Raw genomic sequence first — 20,971 nt, 5'->3', positions numbered from 1 at the left:
TTCTACACTAAACCTAATCCTAATATATCCGGAGAATTTAATTCCTCTTTAATCTGCTCTGTATTTCTCAGAGACATCATATTTTGCTTCTTTTTATTTGCTGCACAATCAACCATTCAGCCTCGGTGACCTTTGGGTCAACATATCCCTAACAGAAATTTGTAGTCTATATTTGAGTAATGAAAATGGAGTGTAGAAAAATTCAGTAAATTAACTGGGTGGGAAAACAGCCAGCTTCCCTGACGAAAGCCATTGTTTCATGCCAGGCAAAACGCAGGGCTAAAGATATGAAGGCAGGAGTCAGAAATGGAAATGAATGACCCATAGCGGACAATGTCTATGGAGATTCTTAGTTATCCAGGTCATGGTAGTCCCAAAGGTGCTTTTGAAAAGGCAACTGGACTTTGTTTTTTCTTTGAAGATGTTTTGCTTCTCATCCAAGAAGCTGAAGAAAATGTTTATGGATCTTCAATAGTGCAGCAAAGAACAAATAAGGGTGTTCTTTGGAATTGCTTTTTTGTTTAACATATATATATCCCTGCTTTAAATTTCCAGGGTCCCCAAGGTTTCCAAGGTCCCCCGGTGAGCCTGGCGAGCCTGGTTCTTCTGTAAGTATTGTGTGACGTTCTTTTGCCTTTTGGGGGTGGATGGAGGGGCCTATATTATGTTTATAGCCAGGCAGAACAGTCTTCTGGTTGTTGTTTTTCCTTCCAGTTGTTGTTTTTTTAATTTATTTTTTTTATTACCTAGAATAGTCTTTGAATGTAAACGTGCTATAGATAGGTTTCTGTTCAAGTCTGTTCTTTAAGATATCAGCAAGGTTATAAATAGGAGCACAGATGTATTAGTTCAAATTGTAATGTCTTTGTTTTTTCTCTAGGGTCCAATGGGTCCTCGTGGTCCAGCCGGTCCCCCTGGCAAGAATGGAGATGATGTGAGTGACTATATCATTCTCTGGGAAGGAGGAAACTCCCCATTTTTTCTCTAATTCTCCATAGATAGACTATACACCTTCCAACCAAATATGACAAACGTGCTTCTCTCAACCTACAAGTTTGAGGGAACTGATTAATGAAGTATCAGTCCTGTCTTGTCTTCTTTCTGAAAAAATGTAAGTTTAGCAGTAGAAAACAATTGCAAAAAATGATTTCTTTGTGGGGGATCTCGCTTCTCTTCCTGGACACTTGTTCTCTTTGGTCCTCCTATTACGCACTGCAGTAAATGGCAGATCTCCAAAAGATAACTATTAATTTTACTACGTGCTTGATCTTGCTATTTATCTTATATTTTTAAAAAATACACTATTAAATCATCCAAGGGGCAGTTTAAGATGCTAATTCCTCAGATGGTATTTGTAGAGTTCAGGTAGTTACCTATCCTCTTGCAAGCTAGATCTTCTTAATTATTGCACACTATTTTTTCTTCTAACTTCCTGTTTCCAATGTCAAGATCAGAGATCTCAGAGTTCAAGCAATAACTTTTGATTGGTTTCTGCAAATCTTAAAGATCTCTTTTGCAACAGGATTTAGGTCCCTTTAAAAAAAAAAACTCTCTGATTTCTTAATTATCACTGTTTTAGCTTAGGTTTTTTTCTGCTTTTTTTCTCCAAGGGTGAAGCTGGAAAACCTGGCCGTCCTGGTGAGCGTGGTCCTTCTGGTCCACAGGTAAGATGCCTTGTCCATATATGGAGGAAGGAATGATGGGTTAGTTAGCCAGCAATTGTTTTGTTATGATGAATCATATATTGTCCAACTGCTCAAAATGTATTTTTGTTCATAGAAAGGATATAAATACAAAGCTTTAATAGTGAGATAGGTTGTGGGAGGGAAATGGAATCTCACAAATACGTATCAGGACAATTGAAAGATTGGGTTAGAGAAGATAAGTTGAAGTACTGAAATCACTTTGGTAGCAATGTTTGATTTCTAAATAAAAAAATAAGGGGGGGGAAACACCTTGTTTCAGTTCATTATCTTAAATAAGTGTAATGATAGGAGGCTAGTCTTGAAATGGGGACCTGGCTAAGCCACAGGCTGAAAAGTTGAAAAAAATTGAAAAATTGCCATATTTCTTTCCTTTCTTTATTCTCAAGAATGTTTTGCTTGTTTCTTTCAGGGTGCCCGTGGCCTTCCTGGAACTGCTGGCCTCCCAGGCATGAAGGGACACAGAGTAAGCATGCTCCAATCATTCAACGCCCAACATCATTCACAAGTTGTACAACTCAAAATCTGCCAAAGCTAGATTACTACTTAAATTGTTTGTGCACGTCTTCTGAAGATTTTTTAAGAATTGCACTTTTCAAAATGTGAATAGGGTTTATAGTCATTTGCCAGAAAGCGTTCACTCCGTAATTCCTGGCATTCATTATGGCCACAAATATAGACCACATAGTCAAGTGAACTTAAGGATATACTATAGCTTCATAATTTCTTAGGTCTCCTAATTTAAAAGGCATAGAAAACACAAGCAGACAAGTCCTTTGAACAGATTCTTTTTTAAAAAAACATCTAGCTAGTTTCTAAAAATTGGATATTCTATATCCTTATGGTTCCTGATAATTCATCCATCCTGGGGCTCATAATACTCAAAGTCATTTAACATTTAGCTCCCGTTAATGATTTATATGATGTTTATAATGTAATATAGGTAGTTCTTAACTTACAACAACAGTTGAGCCCAAACTATTTGTTGCAAAGGGAAATGTTTGTTAATTTTGCCCCATATTTGACCTTTCTTCCCACCTTCATTAAGTGAATCACTGCCATTGTTAAGTCAGTAACATGGTTGCTGAGTGAATCTGTATTCCCCATTAACTTTGCTGGTCAGAAAAAGATGCTCACGTGACACTTGGACATTGCAACCATCATAAATATGAATCAGTTGCCAAGCATCTAAGTTTTGATCACATGACCATGGGGATGTTGCAATAGTCATAAGTGTGAAGAGACAGTCATAAGTGCCATTGTAACTGTTGAACATTTCATTTTCTGTTCTTCATCCTTCTTATTATCCACTTAATAATAAATACATATTATCCCTATCTTCTTTAGGGATTCAGTGGTCTTGATGGTGCTAAAGGTGATGCTGGTCCTGCAGGCCCTAAGGTGAGCGTCCATTTTAAGTGCATGCCTTTGTTTGATACAAAATTCCACCTCCGTCCATTTTAACAACTGGCATTGTCGTTTCTTCTCTTCTTTCCTTCTAGGGTGAGCCTGGTAGCCCTGGTGAAAATGGTGCTCCCGGACAAGTAGTAAGTATATATCTTCATCCTCCTTTGATCCATTGTTCTAAGAAATATAGGCTATATAGCAATAATTTAGATGAACAATAGATGTGTTTAAATTATACCATCGACCAAAGCAACTTATTTTGCCCTGGAGGGAGAAAAAAATCTAATTGTATCATAGTACTTTGATTGTCTGGTTGTCTGAGACAAAATCTATAAGAAATAGCAAGAATGTCTGTCGAAACCCCACAAAACTAATGATCCATTGTGGCACTGTAGAGAGAAAGGAAGATAATCTTTACAGAGATGCTCAGGAATTGTTACCTAAACAAAAGGAATCTGAAATATTTTTAAAGTCCAGTTCAGTGGGATAATATCCAGAAGTAACTCAGGCAGATGCCTTCCTAATTCCCTGGAGTATAAGAAGGAGGAGAGAGGTAGCATAATCAAATTTGTGAGATTCAGGGTACATGCCATCTCAGTGAAAGTCTTCACAAGAAGTTGATATCCTGGTGTGGCCTATCTAGTGGCACTGAGACCCAGACAGAGAAAACAACAGTGAAATAGAAAATATTATGAGAATTATGGGGCTACCTTATCTAAAGGTAGTATAGACATCCTTTTGTAATTTGGCCAAAGATACCAAATAAGATAAGATAATCTAGTTCCACATTACTATTAACAGAAGGCAAATTTGAAAGAGCATGCAAAAGTCATCTCTAAATCCAACCTTAAACAAGCCTCCAATATAAAGGAAAAATACTTGATATTAAGAATACAAGGGATTGTGTCAAGTAGAAAGAATGCTAAATTTACAATAGAACTGAGTGTTACTTTTAAATGTATTTATATGTAGCTCCATACCAACAGGAAAACCTAGTGAGAAAAAAGAACCACATGATATATCTGAGAAAAGAGAGGTTTTAAAAATTAAATCCTAGATATAGGAAAGTATAATTCCTATAGCTCTCTACAACCCCTATGGCTTTCCAGTAAATAAGTGAATTTCTAAAACTTACTTAAGACATGACAGTTTTAGAAATGATAAATGCTAAATATAATTAAAATTAATGGAAAGTATAAAGGTATAAGAATTAGATCCAGTCAAAGTACTTTTTAACTGATCTTTTTCCCTCCTTGTTTCTTCTCATTAGGGCCCACGTGGTCTTCCTGGTGAGAGAGGACGTCCAGGCCCTGCTGGCTCAGCTGTAAGTGTATTCCTCTCAACTTTTAAATTGCAACGGATTCATAGTATATCCTCTTTCACACCTTATGTAATTTTGTAGGTAATTCAAACGCCCATTCTCTTTACAGGGTGCTCGTGGTAACGATGGTGCTGCTGGAGCTGCTGGTCCCTCAGTAAGTATCTCTCTCATTTGCTTCTCTCAGAAAGTCTTCATATTGCATGATTGGAGACCCTTTTTTCAAGAGAGAGGAGGTCTTTTAATAGAAGGTGAAGACTAATCTTCCAAGCTTTCTGCCCTAAATGAGGATATTCTTCGTTTCTTTCAAGTTTGCCTTGATTCTATTTTTCCTTTTCCTTATTTCAAAGGCCAGAGTTAATACAGATCAGGCAGTATTAAGAATTATTAATTTGGAATAGTATGAAAATGCTGTATAATCAACCCCTTAATCTCTTTTCTTTTTTCTTTTAATAGGGTCCCACTGGTCCAGCTGGTCCCCCTGGATTCCCTGGTCCTGCTGGTCCTAAGGTAAAGATGATGATGATGATGATGATTGAATTTATTTGCTGTCCACCTCCTGTTTCAAGGCAACTCTAAATGGCCTTGAAAGACGACTAACTTGCCTTTGCAATGCATTTGTGTTACAAAAGTATTAAAATTGTTCAATTTTGCTGCTGATTTTTTTTATAGCTTTTCTCTTTTTTTAAAGAAAGAAATTAAGAAATAAAGATTGGGGAGAGTTATCTCTCAGGTTTCTTTACAGACGAAGGCATCAATCTCTATCACACTTTACTATTTCTTAGCAAGTGGGCTACAAAGCATTCCTTGGAGAAAAAATGTATGGACAGAAATGATATGCCTGAACTTGAAAAAGTTCCTGCTTTAAGCTCCCACCATTCTAGTTTGCTAAAGTACTCAGGAGTCTCAAGAATTCCTTGTTTAGGAATCAGGGGATACATTTGAAGTTAAATATAAGCCCAGGTTTACATACCGAAAAGGGATTGCTGGCCTAAGAAAAGAGAAGGTTTAGGGACCAGATGTGAGAAGCTCATATTAAATTATGGCTTATTTCAGTATTTACCATAAGAAGGAAACAACTGCATGAACTATTATATAAAGCTTTAAATATTAGTTGAATAATATGCAATAAACACATAACTGAAAGTTGAATAAGACGCAATAAACACATAGCAACAATGTTCAATAATATAAGAATGAGGTTTAAAATTTATATAAAGGCCTCCATCACATACTCCAGGCCTTGAAAGTCTGAAATGTATGACTCAACAGTAAGACCATATGGTATCTGGATGGGATTGGGAGATCATGAAGTCTGATTAACTAGGATAGTGTTATAATGCAACCAACTAGAAGATGAAATTGTCTTGGAGAGACTAAGCATGATGCCTTGGGATTAACCAGGGAGAAAGATGCGCATCAACCCAGGGAGGCCTGCACACTTATGGATCTTCACTCTCTTCTTGCACAGGGTGAAACTGGTCCTCAAGGTGCTCGTGGTGGTGAAGGCGCTCAAGGTGCTCGTGGAGAGCCTGGCCCAGCTGGTCCTGCTGGCGCAGCTGGCCCTAGTGTAAGAATTACCTCTTTCTTTCCCCATGCTTCTGATTTATTAAAAAAATGATGTTCCACTTCTTAATTTTAATAGCACTCTTGCATGTATTCACTTATTTCTTGGACAGCACTTCAGTCTTCTCAAGATTAATGGTTGAATATAATTTATTGCATGGTGTGCCAGCAGAGGAGACAAAAGACGTGACTTATACATTCAATGAACTAATATAGTAATTATTTGTTTTTTTCTCTCTCTGCTTTAGGGAAATCCTGGTTCTGATGGTCAACCTGGTTCTAAAGGTGCCCCTGTAAGTATCTTTTAATCCCAAGAACTCTCTTTATTCTTGTCATTGTCTTTATTCTTTGCCACTTCTCTCAACCTCTCTGCTTTTCTTCTAGGGTGCTCCTGGTATTGCTGGTGCTCCTGGCTTTCCCGGTGCTCGTGGAGCAGCTGGACCTCAAGGTCCCAGTGGTGCTCCTGGTCCCAAGGGTAATAGCGTAAGTACCATCCAACTGATCTTCACCTTTAATCTTATCAACTATCAATTGGTGTCACCTGAATACGTTGAATTATATATTGGCCAATCATGAGAATCATATGCATAACAGTCCAGTCTTCTTAGAGGGCACTAGAGTGGACCACATGGATTTCAGATCTCTCTCCTTTAAAGACTATTGTACAGACTAACATCTAGTTCTCTCAGGTAGCTGTTCTATGATTAATGGGCGGTAGAACAGCATACTAATACAAATCTCAACTTCTTTGGCCACTAAAGGAGATAGAGAATCCATTCTACCATATCATTACTCAATCAGGAGATATATATTTGAATATTCTTTAGTATAACCTCTTCATCAAGGGTTTAATATTACAATATTTAAATTCATGTAGCCAGTTATCCAGAAGTGAACCCTGATAAAGATAGAAAAGAATATTGTTTTAAAATATTTTGCTGGATAGAACACCAGCTTTCTTGATTTGGCATCAGATTACATATCCCTTTCAGCAAATGTTGGTTTTCAACATTTTAAAATGAGCATCATTTCAATATGAACTGATACATTGACTAGATGGAATAGTTATAAAAACATGGAATATGATGGTATGGAAATGTGGGCTTTAAAGATAACCATTTCAAAATTATTGACTAAAGTTTTATTGCTCACAAATCCCACAGTTTCTTGTTCTCATAAGATGCTTATATCAACTGAACCATGGTGGAAAGATATCTTTCACCTAGTTCTCTTCCATACCACCAATTCTTTATAAAGATTATCCAGTTGTTTCCCTAGATTATATAATTAATAAATTCTTACATCGCCTTATTTTGTTGCAAGATATAGAATAAGACAAATCCACTGTTGCAATTTTGCACTACATGAGATATGTTACTGTATGTTTTTGCCTTTTCTTAACTTTAGGGTGAACCTGGTGCTCCTGGAAACAAAGGAGATGCTGGAGCTAAAGGCGAAGCTGTAAATATTTCACCTAAATACATTTGTAATTTTATTTCTCTTATTATTTTACTTTACCTCTCCTCCAACTTATTTATATCCTTCACTTTATCTTCTAGGGTCCCGCTGGTGTCCAAGGCCCCCCTGGTCCACCTGGTGAGGAAGGCAAGAGAGGATCTCGTGGTGAGCCAGGACCTTCTGGATTGCCTGGACCTGCTGGTGAACGTGTATGTAACCATGTTTATTGTTTGTTAACCTTTGCACACTGAGTGTGTTCAGAACAACATATGCAGAAAAACATATTTGTCTTATGGGTTCATAATATTTAGTTAGATTGATGGAGAATTGCTAAGCTGAATTACAGGTGTTATTGAAGCAGGCCAGGTGGGAAGATTTAACTAATTTTAATAAGTCAGGGGAATGTCTTCCTGGGGAAAAGCCATGCATAAAACAAGGTGCGCAACATTTCAAAGGAAACTAAATTAAAACAAGGCACTACTGTTTCCTCTGGTAATAAGTTAGGAGAGACTAAGCTTTCTGTTCTACACGGCAGTGGCTTTTTAAAGCCTTTCCTTTATTTGCAAGGCATATGTCCTAATTTAAGGCAAGAGGCAAAGTAACAAATAGGTGCTTTTGACTCTGATCAGTTCGGAACTGAATTAGAATTCTTGTGAAAAGAATATCATCCTGAATCTGAAGTTGGCATTTAGTGATGATTATGCCGTTTAGCTTTTCATTCTTTCTAGCAGAATGCTGGTTACTAGAGTTGCTGCAACTGTCTTTTTACAGTCACAGAAAAACAAATGACTCCATATTGACATTTTGAGAGGACAGACCTCTTTGTAGGTTACTTGGTAACAACAATACTTTTTTTCTAATCGATAAGCAATGATAATGTTCTTAATCTTGTGTCACAGGGTTCTCCTGGAAGCCGTGGTTTCCCTGGTTCTGATGGCATTGCTGGTCCCAAGGTGGGTTGTATGGATCTTGTGGATAATAAATGACTAAACATTCCCTTGATCTCCTATGGGCTAGCCAGACTCATATTTTTATCTATCTATCTATCTATCTATCTATCTATCTATCTATCTATCTATCTATCTATCTATCTATCTATCTATCTATATCTATCATTTATCTTAGTGTTTGCATATTTTTCTGTGTCTAGAGCTGATTTCTGATTATCAAAATACAACCTTTGATTGTTTTTGCCCTGCCCTTCCAAGGTGTATAGGCTAGCAAAAGAGAAGCCACATCTAAAACAATATTTTTTATTAGTATTTGTATTGATAATATATAAGTATACACATTTGTGGCTCCTCCATGTTACTCTCATTACTGAAGCAATTTGCTCGAGATCATGTTCAGTGAGTTTGTGGCATACAGAAACTCATATGTCTAAGGTTCTTATTGCCTAGGAAACGGGAAAAATGAAAGTCTTCCTTGCCACATCCTTTTTATAGCCTTTCAGTTTTGTCTGAAGGAGTTGAATAGCACTGTGAGGATTTATAAGAGCTAAGGGGCCTGGCTGGTTTCCCCCCCAGAATTACATGGTCACTCATCTCACACACAAAAAGTCACTCTGGGTAGCATGGAAGAAGATGGTAAGAATTAATATATATAAAAGGCAATTATTGTTTTAGAATGTTTAGAATAAAAAACACAAGGCTAAGAGAGAACAGCAGATGTTAATAACAAAGGAATCACGTTAGTATATCTCACCCATCCCCTCAGCCCCCCAGATCTGATGGCATAACCAGATTCTGGGGGAATTTAATAGGGATGGAACCAACCTCACTTAACAAAAAGTAGGAAAATTTATTCCTATGAATTGTATTAGAGCTGTTTTGCAAATCTTCATTGTCCTTATACTTAGTAGGACTAATAGCACTTGCTATCATACCTAGTTCTTGTCTAATAGTCCTGGGCATTCTGCTATCTCTCTGGGCACCAGACAATATTGTAAATAAGATCCCTACTCTCCCATACATTTTACTTCACTGAAATCTACAGGGACTTTTTTTTTCTTTTTTTTTTTTTCCTCTTCTAATAATCAGATCTTGCCTCCTCCCTGTCCATATTGCTTTTTTCTGGCTCATGTTTTGTTCCTTGCTCACATTAGAATTACCTAAATACATGTCAGATGGGGAGATCTCAAACATGTGTGTTTGTTTGCCAAAAGTACAGAGCATTTTACACTTCTTGCTCAAGTTGCGGAGCTTTGGACTTTGGGTATAATTGTGAAGTTTGCTTTGTCTCAGAATCTGCTTTCATGAACGTGTATAATATCTGCAGCCAAAGCCATCATTGCCAGACATATCCATTCCTTTCCTTTCCTTAGATACACTCTTCATAGTCTTAATATCACACAGAGGCCTCTTAAACTAAGGAGAAATGAAAATCTAGGATTTACCTGGTCTTAGTAGCTTTTCTTGATGCCTTTCCTTCTTCCAGGGCCCTCCTGGTGAACGTGGAGCTCCCGGCCCTGCTGGACCTAAAGGGTCTACTGGTGAAGCTGGACGGGCTGGTGAGCCTGGTCTTCCTGGAGCCAAGGTAAGCAAATAGCAACTTTGCTCAGAAGAAGAGAGCCAATGGGAAAATATCCTCAAGCTGCCCATTGGCTCCTAGCCAGTGGGAAATGGGGCACATTCTACCACACCTGTCCACTCCTGTGCATCATTTGGGCCCTACAGCAGCAAAGCACATTGATATATAACATTGATATATAACCTAGTTTCCTCTTTATTATATTAAACATTGTCATAAACAAGGATTTTACCATATGCAAAGTAATTCAATTCCCCCAACTAAGTGAATTAGTAGCAAGGTTATTTTTCATTCAATCACTTATATCGCATTTCACTCATAGGATAATGAAGCAGAGAAATAAATAGACTAGGTTAAAAGGAATTAGTTCCTTGCAGTGATTTTATTGTTCTATTTTAGTTATGTTTCTGAGCATATGTGAACTGGAGCAAATACTTTCAGAACTCATCAAAATGAAGGCAATGCTAATCCAAAATATTGGCTCCTTTTGGATTGGGGTTTGATATAATCATGATTGCACTGGCCATTTAGCATTAAGATATGAATGTATTTTCCAGGTGAGACTTTGGGGGGAGGGAGAAGGAAAATCAAGGCCGTAAAATAATTAGCAATGAAACAACAGTTGAAGGACTAAAATGTCATTAAAAAAAACCCTTTTCATAAACATAAACTTTAATGTAGAAAAAATTATGGAATCAAATATGCCAGTTGCAAACTGAATTTAGGATTTAGAAATCAAATTCAGTTGTTCTACCAATGGTTTACATTAAGCTCATAAATTCTGTTATAGTGGATGAATTGCTTCCTAGCTCTTTCTTTGGCACAAAATTGTCACTGTAACTTCTTTCTATTGTGTGTTGATCCCATTACACTGGGAAATATTTTAGGATATTATTATTATCATCATTCCCTTACCCTAATCCTTATTCTCATCCTAATCAATTGAGTTCATGTATTAAGCCATTCGAACATAAAACCTTAAAGCAACAAACAATTAGTATTAAAAATGCTAAGATAAACCAATGATGCTTTTCCACTGGGTGTTTTATTTTTTTAAATGACTCTTCATCCTTAATCAAAACATTGCTTATTTGGTTGACCATGGATCATTTATTAATCATTCAAAAGCTTGCACACTTGAAGGCGGTTGAAGGGAAGTAAGAAACAAACATGGTCAAAACACAATTGAACAGAATTGTGCAATTGTGTTGCAGAAGAAACCCTTAAAGTACAGGGCATATTTATTCCACAGAAGAAATGCCCAATCAGGAATTCTTATGAAATACAGCTTATATGTTCAGGTGTTTTAAAATGGAAAACAGGGTTTTTTTAATGCTTAACAGGTATGTCTATTGCCTTAAAGCCTACAAAGTCTAGTCCAGCTTGTGCAACGTTAAAAGTTGTAGCTTACGATCTTTATAGCATAAAAATCAGAACTGTGCAATGTCATACGTTGTAGAGGCAAAGATAAGATATATAGTTTCCCCATCTGTCAGGCCCCAAACTCTAAAATGACACATGACAATTCTTCCAAGCCAATTTCTCTATTGTTTCATTCCTATAGACAAAATTTCAACCAAACTGAAAATTCTACTATTTGCACGCACAATGTACTTTGTGAACTATTAGGGAGGACCTGTCTTCACCCTCTTTCTTTCACACATGATATAAGGGCGGAGTTAACTCTTATTCCTCTGGAAAGCAGCCCCTCCCCCTTAGGGATCCATCTTCTCATTATATCTCATCACACCAATTCACAAATTTTCTTCTTTTTTCCCCCTCCTTTTCTAGGGTCTGACTGGTAGCCCTGGTAGCCCTGGCTCTGATGGCAAGACTGGACCTGCTGTAAGTATTGAGGGTACTTAATGGGATCAGCCTTAAATTTTGCAAAAGGGAAAAAATGGGGGGGAAATGGGCTTATTGTTACCTTTCCCTTGTAGGGCCCTGCTGGTCAAGATGGTCGCCCTGGACCTGCCGGTCCACCTGGTGCAAGAGGTCAAGCTGGTGTGATGGGATTCCCTGGACCTAAAGGCTCTGCTGTAAGTAACACTTCATATTTACTTCCTGAATGACAGGCTTTATGGGTGAGGTACAAGGATGACCTCTCCTTCTCTTCCTCAAATGGCCATCTTAGCACTCAACCCATGAAAAAACTATGACACCAGCAGCTTTTAATTCTTCTTTAAGGACTATCTGCTACTTCTTAAATAAGAGCAGCAGGTGGCTATATTATAGCTCCCTCTATTTGCCCTTCTGATTTCTTATATGTCACTGAAAATATTTTCCAAATGGTTACCATAAGAAACAATTTCATTTCAAAATTGATTTCACGAATATTTCACATGTATATGCTATATTGACATTATTGAAACAATTTACCACTATAGGTTACATGTCATCGGATCACTCTCAATTGTTAGTGACCACATAGATAGATTTTATTCATGATCTTCCTGTCATTATCAGAATCTCCTATTTAATCAATTTTCTGAGAGGCCTTCATGGTTTTTTTTAGCTATTACAACTTTATATTCAGTAACCACCTAACTGAAGTATAAATAGATTTATTGAGAGCAAAAGCATTAACTGCACTTCAGTAACTTGAAATAGATTGTTTCAAGAAGTATTTGGCTTTGGTTGGTTGTGAAAATCACTCTAGACTGAATTGGAGAGAGGAAATTGTTGGTAAAATAGGTTGCTTTTTTCAAAATGAAAATGGAATAATAGAGATACTGAGATTTTCTAAATAATAAAATATACTGCTTGAGTCAGCTCTTTTAGGTAATCCAGAGAAGTTATACACCCCAAATTACTTGTTCTATCTTTACTGTAAGATTGCAGTGATGGAATTTCCCCCCCTCACCTTAATAATCCAAGAAATACAGAAGGCCCTTTCTGATTTTTTGCCATCTCCCATTCCTTCTATGAATCCAGTTGCCTCTTATTTGACCGTTATCTAAACTGTGTCTCTTTCTCTTGCGTCCCAAGGTCATTCCCACATACTATGTTTGAGTGAAAGACATTCAGTTGCCTTTCAAACATATATATATATAAAACCATGCTTATGTTATACAAATTGGACCTGGGCATCCTAGAACTGCCATAGTATGGAGAAATACTAAAAATGAAATGCAAGTTATTGATTCTTTCCCTGAAATAACTCCCACTCTTCATCTATTTTTTTCCCATCCTTTTCTAGGGTGAGCCTGGCAAACCTGGTGAGAGAGGTGCTCCTGGCGCTGTTGGAGCTGGTGTAAGTATTTTGTTCCTCACCCTCTGTTATTCACTTCAGTGATCTGGATGGATATTTATTCAAGGATTGGTTTACATAATTGCTGGCAATAAATAGCTGCTCAGAGTTCTTTTATATAACTGGGCAGCTATACGCATATTTTAAATAAATACACATAATAATTCATACATGTGTTCATGTATACACAGATACATATACATAGATAAATAAATGCTGCCTTTGTCTGGGATCGTTAGAGCAAGCTGTGAGGGCTGCTACTTTTTCCCTATCTCAATGGACTAGAGTTCACATATATGTGCTAAGCGTTCTATAGTCAACGTCCCTTTTTTAGGGCTTTTTGGATCTATATAAGAAGGGGGCAAGGAATGGAGGCTTGTGAGAGGGACTGGCTCAAAATCATCTGATAGGTTCTGTGCTAAACTCTGGGGTGCCCCATGCCAATCCATCCATCACCTTCACCACAATGAGATGGTTTTGAATGGAATGATAGAGAGAATGCAGGGATATTTTTTACAAAGATAAATTATCTGATCCTGTGATAGGTAGGAAGGCATTTGGTGGGAAGGTTTTCAATCAACAGATTTCTTAGGCAAGATTTATTTTAAAAGCATTGGGCTCTGCTTACTCTTCCTTGGTTTCTCCCAGGGTGCTCCTGGCAAAGACGGCGATGCTGGTGCCCAAGGTCCTCCAGGCCCAGCTGTAAGTACGAACTTGGTTTCTCCTTCTTCAGTATTATGAATGTTTACCCCTTTTTGGATTCTGTCAAGGTTTGAATTTTCCTACCTTTTCATTGCAGGGTCCTGCTGGTGAAAGAGGTGAACAAGGCCCATCTGGTGCTCCTGGCTTCCAGGTTAGCAGGGTTACTTTAAAAAATGTGTATATTTTCTCTCTTCAATATAGACACCAGTTAAATATTCAATACAATTGCTTTTTGTTTCTTTTGAATGTTCAAATGATGTACATTTATTTGCTCAGGAGAACTGAACTAAAATACTTAATATATATATGGTTGTATTGATTACAAACCATAAGGGCTGTAAGAACATTGAAAGAGTGTTTTCAGCTAGCTGGAGAATTCTGGGAGTTGAAATCCTGGGACTTAAAGCTGCCAGGTTGGAAAAAACTGCTTGTAAAATATCAGCATGAGGTGCTAGTGAAGTAAACATGTTGTACTTAGTCTGTTTAATAAGCTGTATTTGATTGTCAGGCTTATCCAGTCCTATCAAAGCTAATATTTTCTTAACTTCTGATTTCTGTTTTCAGGGTCTTCCTGGTCCCGCTGGTGCCCCTGGTGAATCTGGAAAGCCTGGTGAACAAGTATGTAATGTGTTCCTTTGTGCGGAAGTGTTAAGAAGGAATTGTGGGGTCTGTACATGCTTTAAAGCAGGGGGGAAAAACTAAATAAGGACCCTTGAGTTATAGATCTCTATTTGAGAAAGGTTACTTGGAGTCTGAACTCAGTACAAATATTCCCCAGAATAACCTTACTTAATATATTAATAATGTCTGCCATTTTCCCCCTTGGGACTTTTTGTGCATTTCTTTTTCTAATGGATGTATGCACCATCCAACAATTGAAAAGCATCATACTGACATATGGAAAATCAGCCCCATATTTTTCTGTTTTACAATTCCTAATTCCTACACTCTTTTAATAGCTATAGAGAATTTTAGTAGGTGGAGGTTTACCTTCTCTTCGGGGCATTATTATGACCAGTTTATGATTTCATATTCTTTTGATGAAACCACTTTAAAAAACTTCAAAATTAAAAAAGACTTTTAGTAGCTTTCCAAGGTTTGGAAGAGACTATCCTGTAAGGTCATAGCCTCTCTTTCATCCAGTGAGGGACATCGATAATAAGAGATCGTCACTTTTAAGGGGTGCTGGATAATTATGACCTAGAGATGTTGTAATAGTGGATTCCTGCCTTATCATAATCTGGGACTACATCTTTCAAATCACTTTTTGTAAGAGTCTATTTCTGAGACTATGTCTATCATAAGGCAATGAGTCTATTCTATTTTTATGTGGTATCATAATTTCAAATGCAGATTAATACATAACCCATATCTTTTTTTTCTGAAGATTTCAGTAGGACTTGAAATTAAATAATACATTTTCTGGAGAATTTCATTTTTGACTAGGGCATCATCAGTAGGGCAGCAGAACATGGGTGTTCAATTATTTTTTTCTATTTTTCTGAAGAAGAAACTAGCAGTTTTGTGAAGCCATCTTTAGGATTTATCCAGATAAATATTTATATTCCAAATAAAACATTTTGAAGGAAACAATCTCTTGTTTTTGGAACAAGATGATGGATATTTCTTTCTTCTACAGTATATCTTTGTCTTAAGAGTTCTTATTTCCTTTAGAAAAAAAATACCTACCTTCTCAAATCTACTCTTCTATTTACCTTCTCTAGAACTTCATAATTGAAAGAAACAAACCCCACCCCACCCCATTTAATCCTGCCTTCAGACATGATCGTGAACAATCCATTTCTTGCTGAACTGCATTCCACTTGTCCATCCCCATGTCAAATTGAGTAGATTATCTGCATGCATTCTCAATGGCTTTATCTTTTAACAATATCTGTTCTCCTTACTCTGACAGGGTGTCCCTGGTGATGTTGGTGCTCCTGGTCCTTCTGGTGCAAGAGTAAGTAAAGATCTTCTCTCTAGGTCCTTGTGCATCTTTATTTGTCCAACAAGGCCTCCATGCACAATTTGTAATCAACTCACTCTTTATTCCATTTAGGGCGAGAGAGGTTTCCCTGGTGAACGTGGTTCCCAAGGTCCTGCAGGTCCCCCTGGACCCCGTGGTGCCAATGGTGCTCCGGGTAACGATGGTGCTAAGGTAAAAGATGAATAAAGGATAAGATGAAAAGGCTATATTAAAGATAAAGATAGCCTTGAGTATTCAGAATGATAGATCATGTATCCAAACCCATTAAACTGTTGCTTTCCTAGGAAAAATACCATTTTTACTTTTCCCCAATGTGCCTTGTGGGGATCAGAAAAATTAAATATTGTATTAGAAACATTAGAATTCAGAAAAAAAAAAAAAGATTTTTTAAAGGAAAAAAATAGACACCTCTTTTCTTTCTCTCTCTCCCCCTCTCTCTTTGAAACCCTTGATTCCATTCCTGATCAATGCCTTCCTTCTTGTTGCCTTGATTGTACAATTCTAGGGTGATGCTGGTGCTCCTGGAGCTCCTGGTGGTCAAGGTCCTCCTGGTCTTCAGGGTATGCCTGGTGAACGTGGTGCTGCTGGTCTGCCTGGTGCCAAGGGAGACAGAGTAAGTCCATGATAGTTGAACACGGTTGTCATCAAAATGGCAGCCATTATCTTACTATGCCTAAAAAGATGGAGAACAAGCAAAAACAGTCTGCCTTTTTCAAAGAACATCAAATATCATCTACTTTCCAGCTTTATGCATGGCTTAAATTCCTTCGAGATTGTACCTAAAGATAATCTTGACACAGATATTCACGACTTGTCCATCAGGTCAGTCTGACTTAGACTGCATACTAAAATTTTGGATGGGAGTCTGGAATGATATTGAAATCTCTGAATGATATCAGTTCCCAACATTGTGAATTGGGATTTTTTTAAATTGTAGACAAAGTATGACAGTTGTTAAATTTACAGTCTTCTGCACCCATGATGCTCATCTATCGATAAGTTCTTCTCTAATGCTGCCATACAAACAAGGGAGAATCAAAAAGGCAAAAAAAAAGAATTAATTTTATATTATCTTCCATTAACTGGCATTCAGATATTTTCCTAAATGCAGCCCAAGCCAAATTAAAAGGTTGACTGACCTTTGTTGTCTTCTAGCTTGGCCTGAGGCCTTGCGATAAGAAGTAAAACTTAAGAGGACAATCCAGGATCATGATTTTTATAGCTTTTGAGATATGTTCAAGAAAATTCCTAACCTCAAGCATGAGGTGAAATCTTCTTATTTCAAGATTTCAAAATATATGAATATTGAAAAAGAAGTTGAGAAAAAATGGAGAGAAAAGCAACAAAAATTATTAGGTGACTGGAGACTAAAACATATAAAGAAAGGTTGCTGGAATTGGGTATGTCTAGTTTAATGAAAAGAAGGACTAAGGGTGACATGATAGCAATATTTGGGGGGGTGGTCCACAAAGAAGAGGGAGTCAGTGTATTCTCCAAAGCATCTGAAGGTAGGACAAGAAGCAACAGATGGAAACTAATAAAGGAAACAATTAACTTAGAACTAAGGAGAACTTCCTGACAGTTAGAACAATTAATCAATGGGATGACTTGCCTCCATAAGTTTGGACAACTATTAGAAACCATGTGAAATGGTACAGGGTGTCCTGCTTGAGCAGGATTGAACTACAAGACCTCCAAAGTCCCTTCCAAATTCTATGATTCTTTTATTCTTTCCAATCCTTATGCCTCTCTGATCTTTTCAGTATTGATGATCTTCTTTTGCCTTTCTGCTTTTCTAGGGTGACCCAGGTTCCAAAGGCACTGATGGTTCTCCTGGCAAAGATGGACCTCGAGGATTGACTGGACCAATTGGCCCACCTGGACCAGCTGGTGCTTCTGGTGACAAGGCAAATATTCCATCAACTTGTTCTCCCCAAACTCCTACTGATTTATGGTCATTGGAAGCTATGCCATATGTTTTACTTAACATTTGACATTCCCTGGGCATGAATTAAGAACTAGCTGCTATTTTCATGTCAAACTTTAGATTGTCTTTTTTGTGTGTGAAAGCACCAGGGAAAGCAAAATGGCATAAATGAGAAGATAAGCCAATATGCAGATATGTATCTAGGACAAATTGCTTGGAAGACTTTTTGTAGCAAGTTCTAGACTTTAAGAAAATCCTCTTCTTCATTTTAGTTATAACTTTTGATCCTGAGGATAGCTTTTTACAAATGCTAGAAACTAAATCAGTGAGATATTCATTGGTTTCATTTATTTCAAGCAAAGTAACCCAATGTGCATCTTCCATTTTAATACACAGACTAGAATTCAGTTATTCTTTGGATATTACACTTCTCCATATTTTATGGTGCAGTTCCTGGCTTATAACATATGTTTTTATGAGAAATGCATTAAAATAATGAGTCTATTTTACAATTAAATGAATTCAAAATACCAAGATTAAAAATGTCATTTTATATAGATTTTAAAAACACCCTATTTAATGTGCAAATAGTTTGAAGTATACTTGTAAATAAATATAGACTAGAAACTGACTAATTTACCCACCCAAAGGACATGATCAGTTTTCCCACCTCTCATCTCCCTCTCTCTCTTGATACCTTTAATCATTGTTGTGTTATTTCAGCTTAACAGTCATAAATAATAGAAAACTGTATTTTTGTATTGAATCCCTGGTTAGAAATGAAGGCATATTGTCCATTTTTAAAAATTTTATGTGATTGGAAAAAGAAGCATTTGTGATTTCTATCCAAGTAGTGAATAGTACCTAATGTAAGACTGACTTATCAAAATGGAATTGTTCTTATAGTACATTTTTAATGAATGGAAACCTATTACTAGGTCTGGTGCTTAACCGTGTTGCTTTTTCTTCTTACCCAGGGTGAAAGTGGTCCCGCTGGCCCTGCTGGCCCCACTGGTGCACGTGGTGCTCCTGTAAGTAATTTACCTTCCTAGATTTGTTTTTTTATTTTGCCTTGAGATGGCTTGTCTTGAAATGCAGCTTATAAAGCTCTTGCTTAGCTAGATAGCTTTTATCCTTTTTTCTTAACTTTGCATTGCTTTCATTCTTCATGACATTTTCTGTCTCTTTCTTGTCCTTCCCAGGGAGACCGTGGTGAACCTGGACCTGCTGGACCTGCTGGATTTGCTGGACCCCCTGTAAGTATGATGGAAAATCTCTTCTGCTTCTCAGGAACGCCATTAAAATGCTCGCATCCTCTTATAGCTATAATGAGGTGAAGGCTTTCTTCACACAAAATGCTTAAACTTAGAAGTCTAGCAGATACTAATGCAACATGTTAAAACCCAATAAGTGTGTGATTTGATTGGGTGTTTTCTGTACTTTAGCTTATTATGTGAATCCAGCCCATTAGATAAATGTGTGATCTTCTATTAACCAAGACTCTGGATTAATTTAGTAGTCAATTTACTGTGTTATGTCATTATAAGAACATAGCAAGTGAATCAGAAAACAGCCATATATTACCATCAAATGATCTTTGGTAGGAAAAGAAAGTTGAACCAATCAATTCCAGAGTTGGGATGATAGTCAATTTGTCCTTACCCATAACCTAATTACAGTGGTTAGATAGGTATGAATGAATACAAATAATTTTTCCAATAATATTTCATACTCTGAACCACTTTGGAACTCACAGAAACCAACAGAGATCCAGAAAGTAGGTCACTGTGTCCAGCTGGATTTGTGTTAATGGTATTTTTCAGAAGCAAGTGATTTGGATTAATAATAGACAGCAGTCACAGGACTAGTTTGATTAAAATACCAAGAACATTAGACAGGTTATTCTTGTTGCAAGTTCTTTAATTTGTGCATCTCAATTTTTTGGTTCTACCAATTCTGTGAGGGTGATTGGAAAGGTAGATTATTATTGCTCTCCAAGCATTCCTTGAGCTAGTTACTGAAAAGTAAATGTTTAACCCAAATCCAGAAAACTGTATACAGTGATACCTTGGTACTCATTGCTAATTGGTTCCGGGAGGCAGGATAAGTGCCAAAAACAATGAGTATCAAACAAGCTTTTCCCATAAGGAATAATGTAGTAAATCACAAGGTAGTTGACAGAAACCGGTTCTAGTTTGTGCATTGAGTGCTAAACAGATGATGAGTAAAGGGACAAAATTTTCACATCAAAATGCAATAAGTACCAAATTTGATGAGTTTCAAAGCAGTTGAGTGCCAGGGTACAATTTTAACAGGAAACTAGAAGTTTGTTGAAGGATTGGTTTAGTTAGATATATTTGGAAAATGCATAGAAAGGTAGAAATTAAATCTCATAGAACCAATATACACCTGTGTCTCTGTCTCCATCTCCCCGATCTTCACCATCCGTGTTGTTTCTACTCCAATAGGGAACTGATGGACAACCAGGTGCTAAAGGTGAACCCGGTGATGCTGGTGCTAAAGGTGATGCTGGTCCTCCTGGTCCCGCTGGCGCTACTGGTCCTGCTGGCCCTGCTGTAAGTTCTTGTTCACCACTTCCCACTCTCTTCCATGAAAATTTGCCCTTCTCTCAGCCTTTAGTTTCATGCTAATCTCTCCCTATTGGTTGCAGGGTCCCGTTGGTGCTCCTGGCCCCAAAGGTGCTCGTGGAAATGCTGGCCCCCCTGTAAGTATGGTTTCCCCCTCTATATTATTAAATCAGATGCTATGTTATAAAATGGTAGTTCACTAAGGATTCAAATTATTGTTCCTGTTTTCAAAGAATGCAGAATTCAGTATCTGATAAAGGAGAATATTTGTGGCTCAGGGTTAGAAAGGACGTCCTTGGTGCTCTCTGAGCTTGCTTGTTTTTTTTTAAAAAAAACCTTCTGATTTCTATTTTTTTATTTTCCTAAATTGATTTAGGAAATTAATAAAACTTTCAGCACTTATGAAGTGCTGAACAGAATACAAAAGAGACAACTTTTCTCTAAGAGCCTTTAATTTACATTAAGTAGTTGGGACAGGATCTTAAATAAATATCATTTAAATATCATATTAAATAAATATGATGTCCCTATTAAAA

General features: G+C 37.2%; 1 protein-coding gene across 1 annotated transcript in view; it reads left to right on the top strand.

Annotated features, from left to right (window-relative positions):
* COL1A1 (collagen type I alpha 1 chain) overlaps positions 1 to 20,971 on the top strand; it is a 40,053-nt gene that overhangs the window by 7,030 nt on the left and 12,052 nt on the right. Inside the window, 31 exon segments of the mRNA XM_026669680.2 lie at positions 556 to 580; positions 583 to 608; positions 881 to 934; positions 1,611 to 1,664; positions 2,116 to 2,169; positions 3,051 to 3,104; positions 3,206 to 3,250; positions 4,381 to 4,434; positions 4,541 to 4,585; positions 4,885 to 4,938; positions 5,900 to 5,998; positions 6,243 to 6,287; positions 6,379 to 6,477; positions 7,402 to 7,455; positions 7,554 to 7,661; positions 8,352 to 8,405; positions 9,889 to 9,987; positions 11,773 to 11,826; positions 11,922 to 12,020; positions 13,181 to 13,234; positions 13,880 to 13,933; positions 14,031 to 14,084; positions 14,498 to 14,551; positions 15,849 to 15,893; positions 15,993 to 16,091; positions 16,426 to 16,533; positions 17,720 to 17,827; positions 18,825 to 18,878; positions 19,050 to 19,103; positions 20,316 to 20,423; positions 20,519 to 20,572. Of these exon segments, the coding sequence (XP_026525465.2) occupies positions 556 to 580; positions 583 to 608; positions 881 to 934; positions 1,611 to 1,664; positions 2,116 to 2,169; positions 3,051 to 3,104; positions 3,206 to 3,250; positions 4,381 to 4,434; positions 4,541 to 4,585; positions 4,885 to 4,938; positions 5,900 to 5,998; positions 6,243 to 6,287; positions 6,379 to 6,477; positions 7,402 to 7,455; positions 7,554 to 7,661; positions 8,352 to 8,405; positions 9,889 to 9,987; positions 11,773 to 11,826; positions 11,922 to 12,020; positions 13,181 to 13,234; positions 13,880 to 13,933; positions 14,031 to 14,084; positions 14,498 to 14,551; positions 15,849 to 15,893; positions 15,993 to 16,091; positions 16,426 to 16,533; positions 17,720 to 17,827; positions 18,825 to 18,878; positions 19,050 to 19,103; positions 20,316 to 20,423; positions 20,519 to 20,572 (2,022 nt within the window).

The sequence above is a fragment of the Notechis scutatus genome, chromosome Z (genome assembly GCF_049901735.1).
Source record: "Notechis scutatus isolate UNSWTSFEM ecotype Mainland chromosome Z, rNotScu1.2, whole genome shotgun sequence".
In the NCBI taxonomy this organism is placed as follows: Eukaryota; Metazoa; Chordata; class Lepidosauria; order Squamata; family Elapidae; genus Notechis; species Notechis scutatus.
This window is presented reverse-complemented; position numbering and strand designations above follow the sequence as displayed.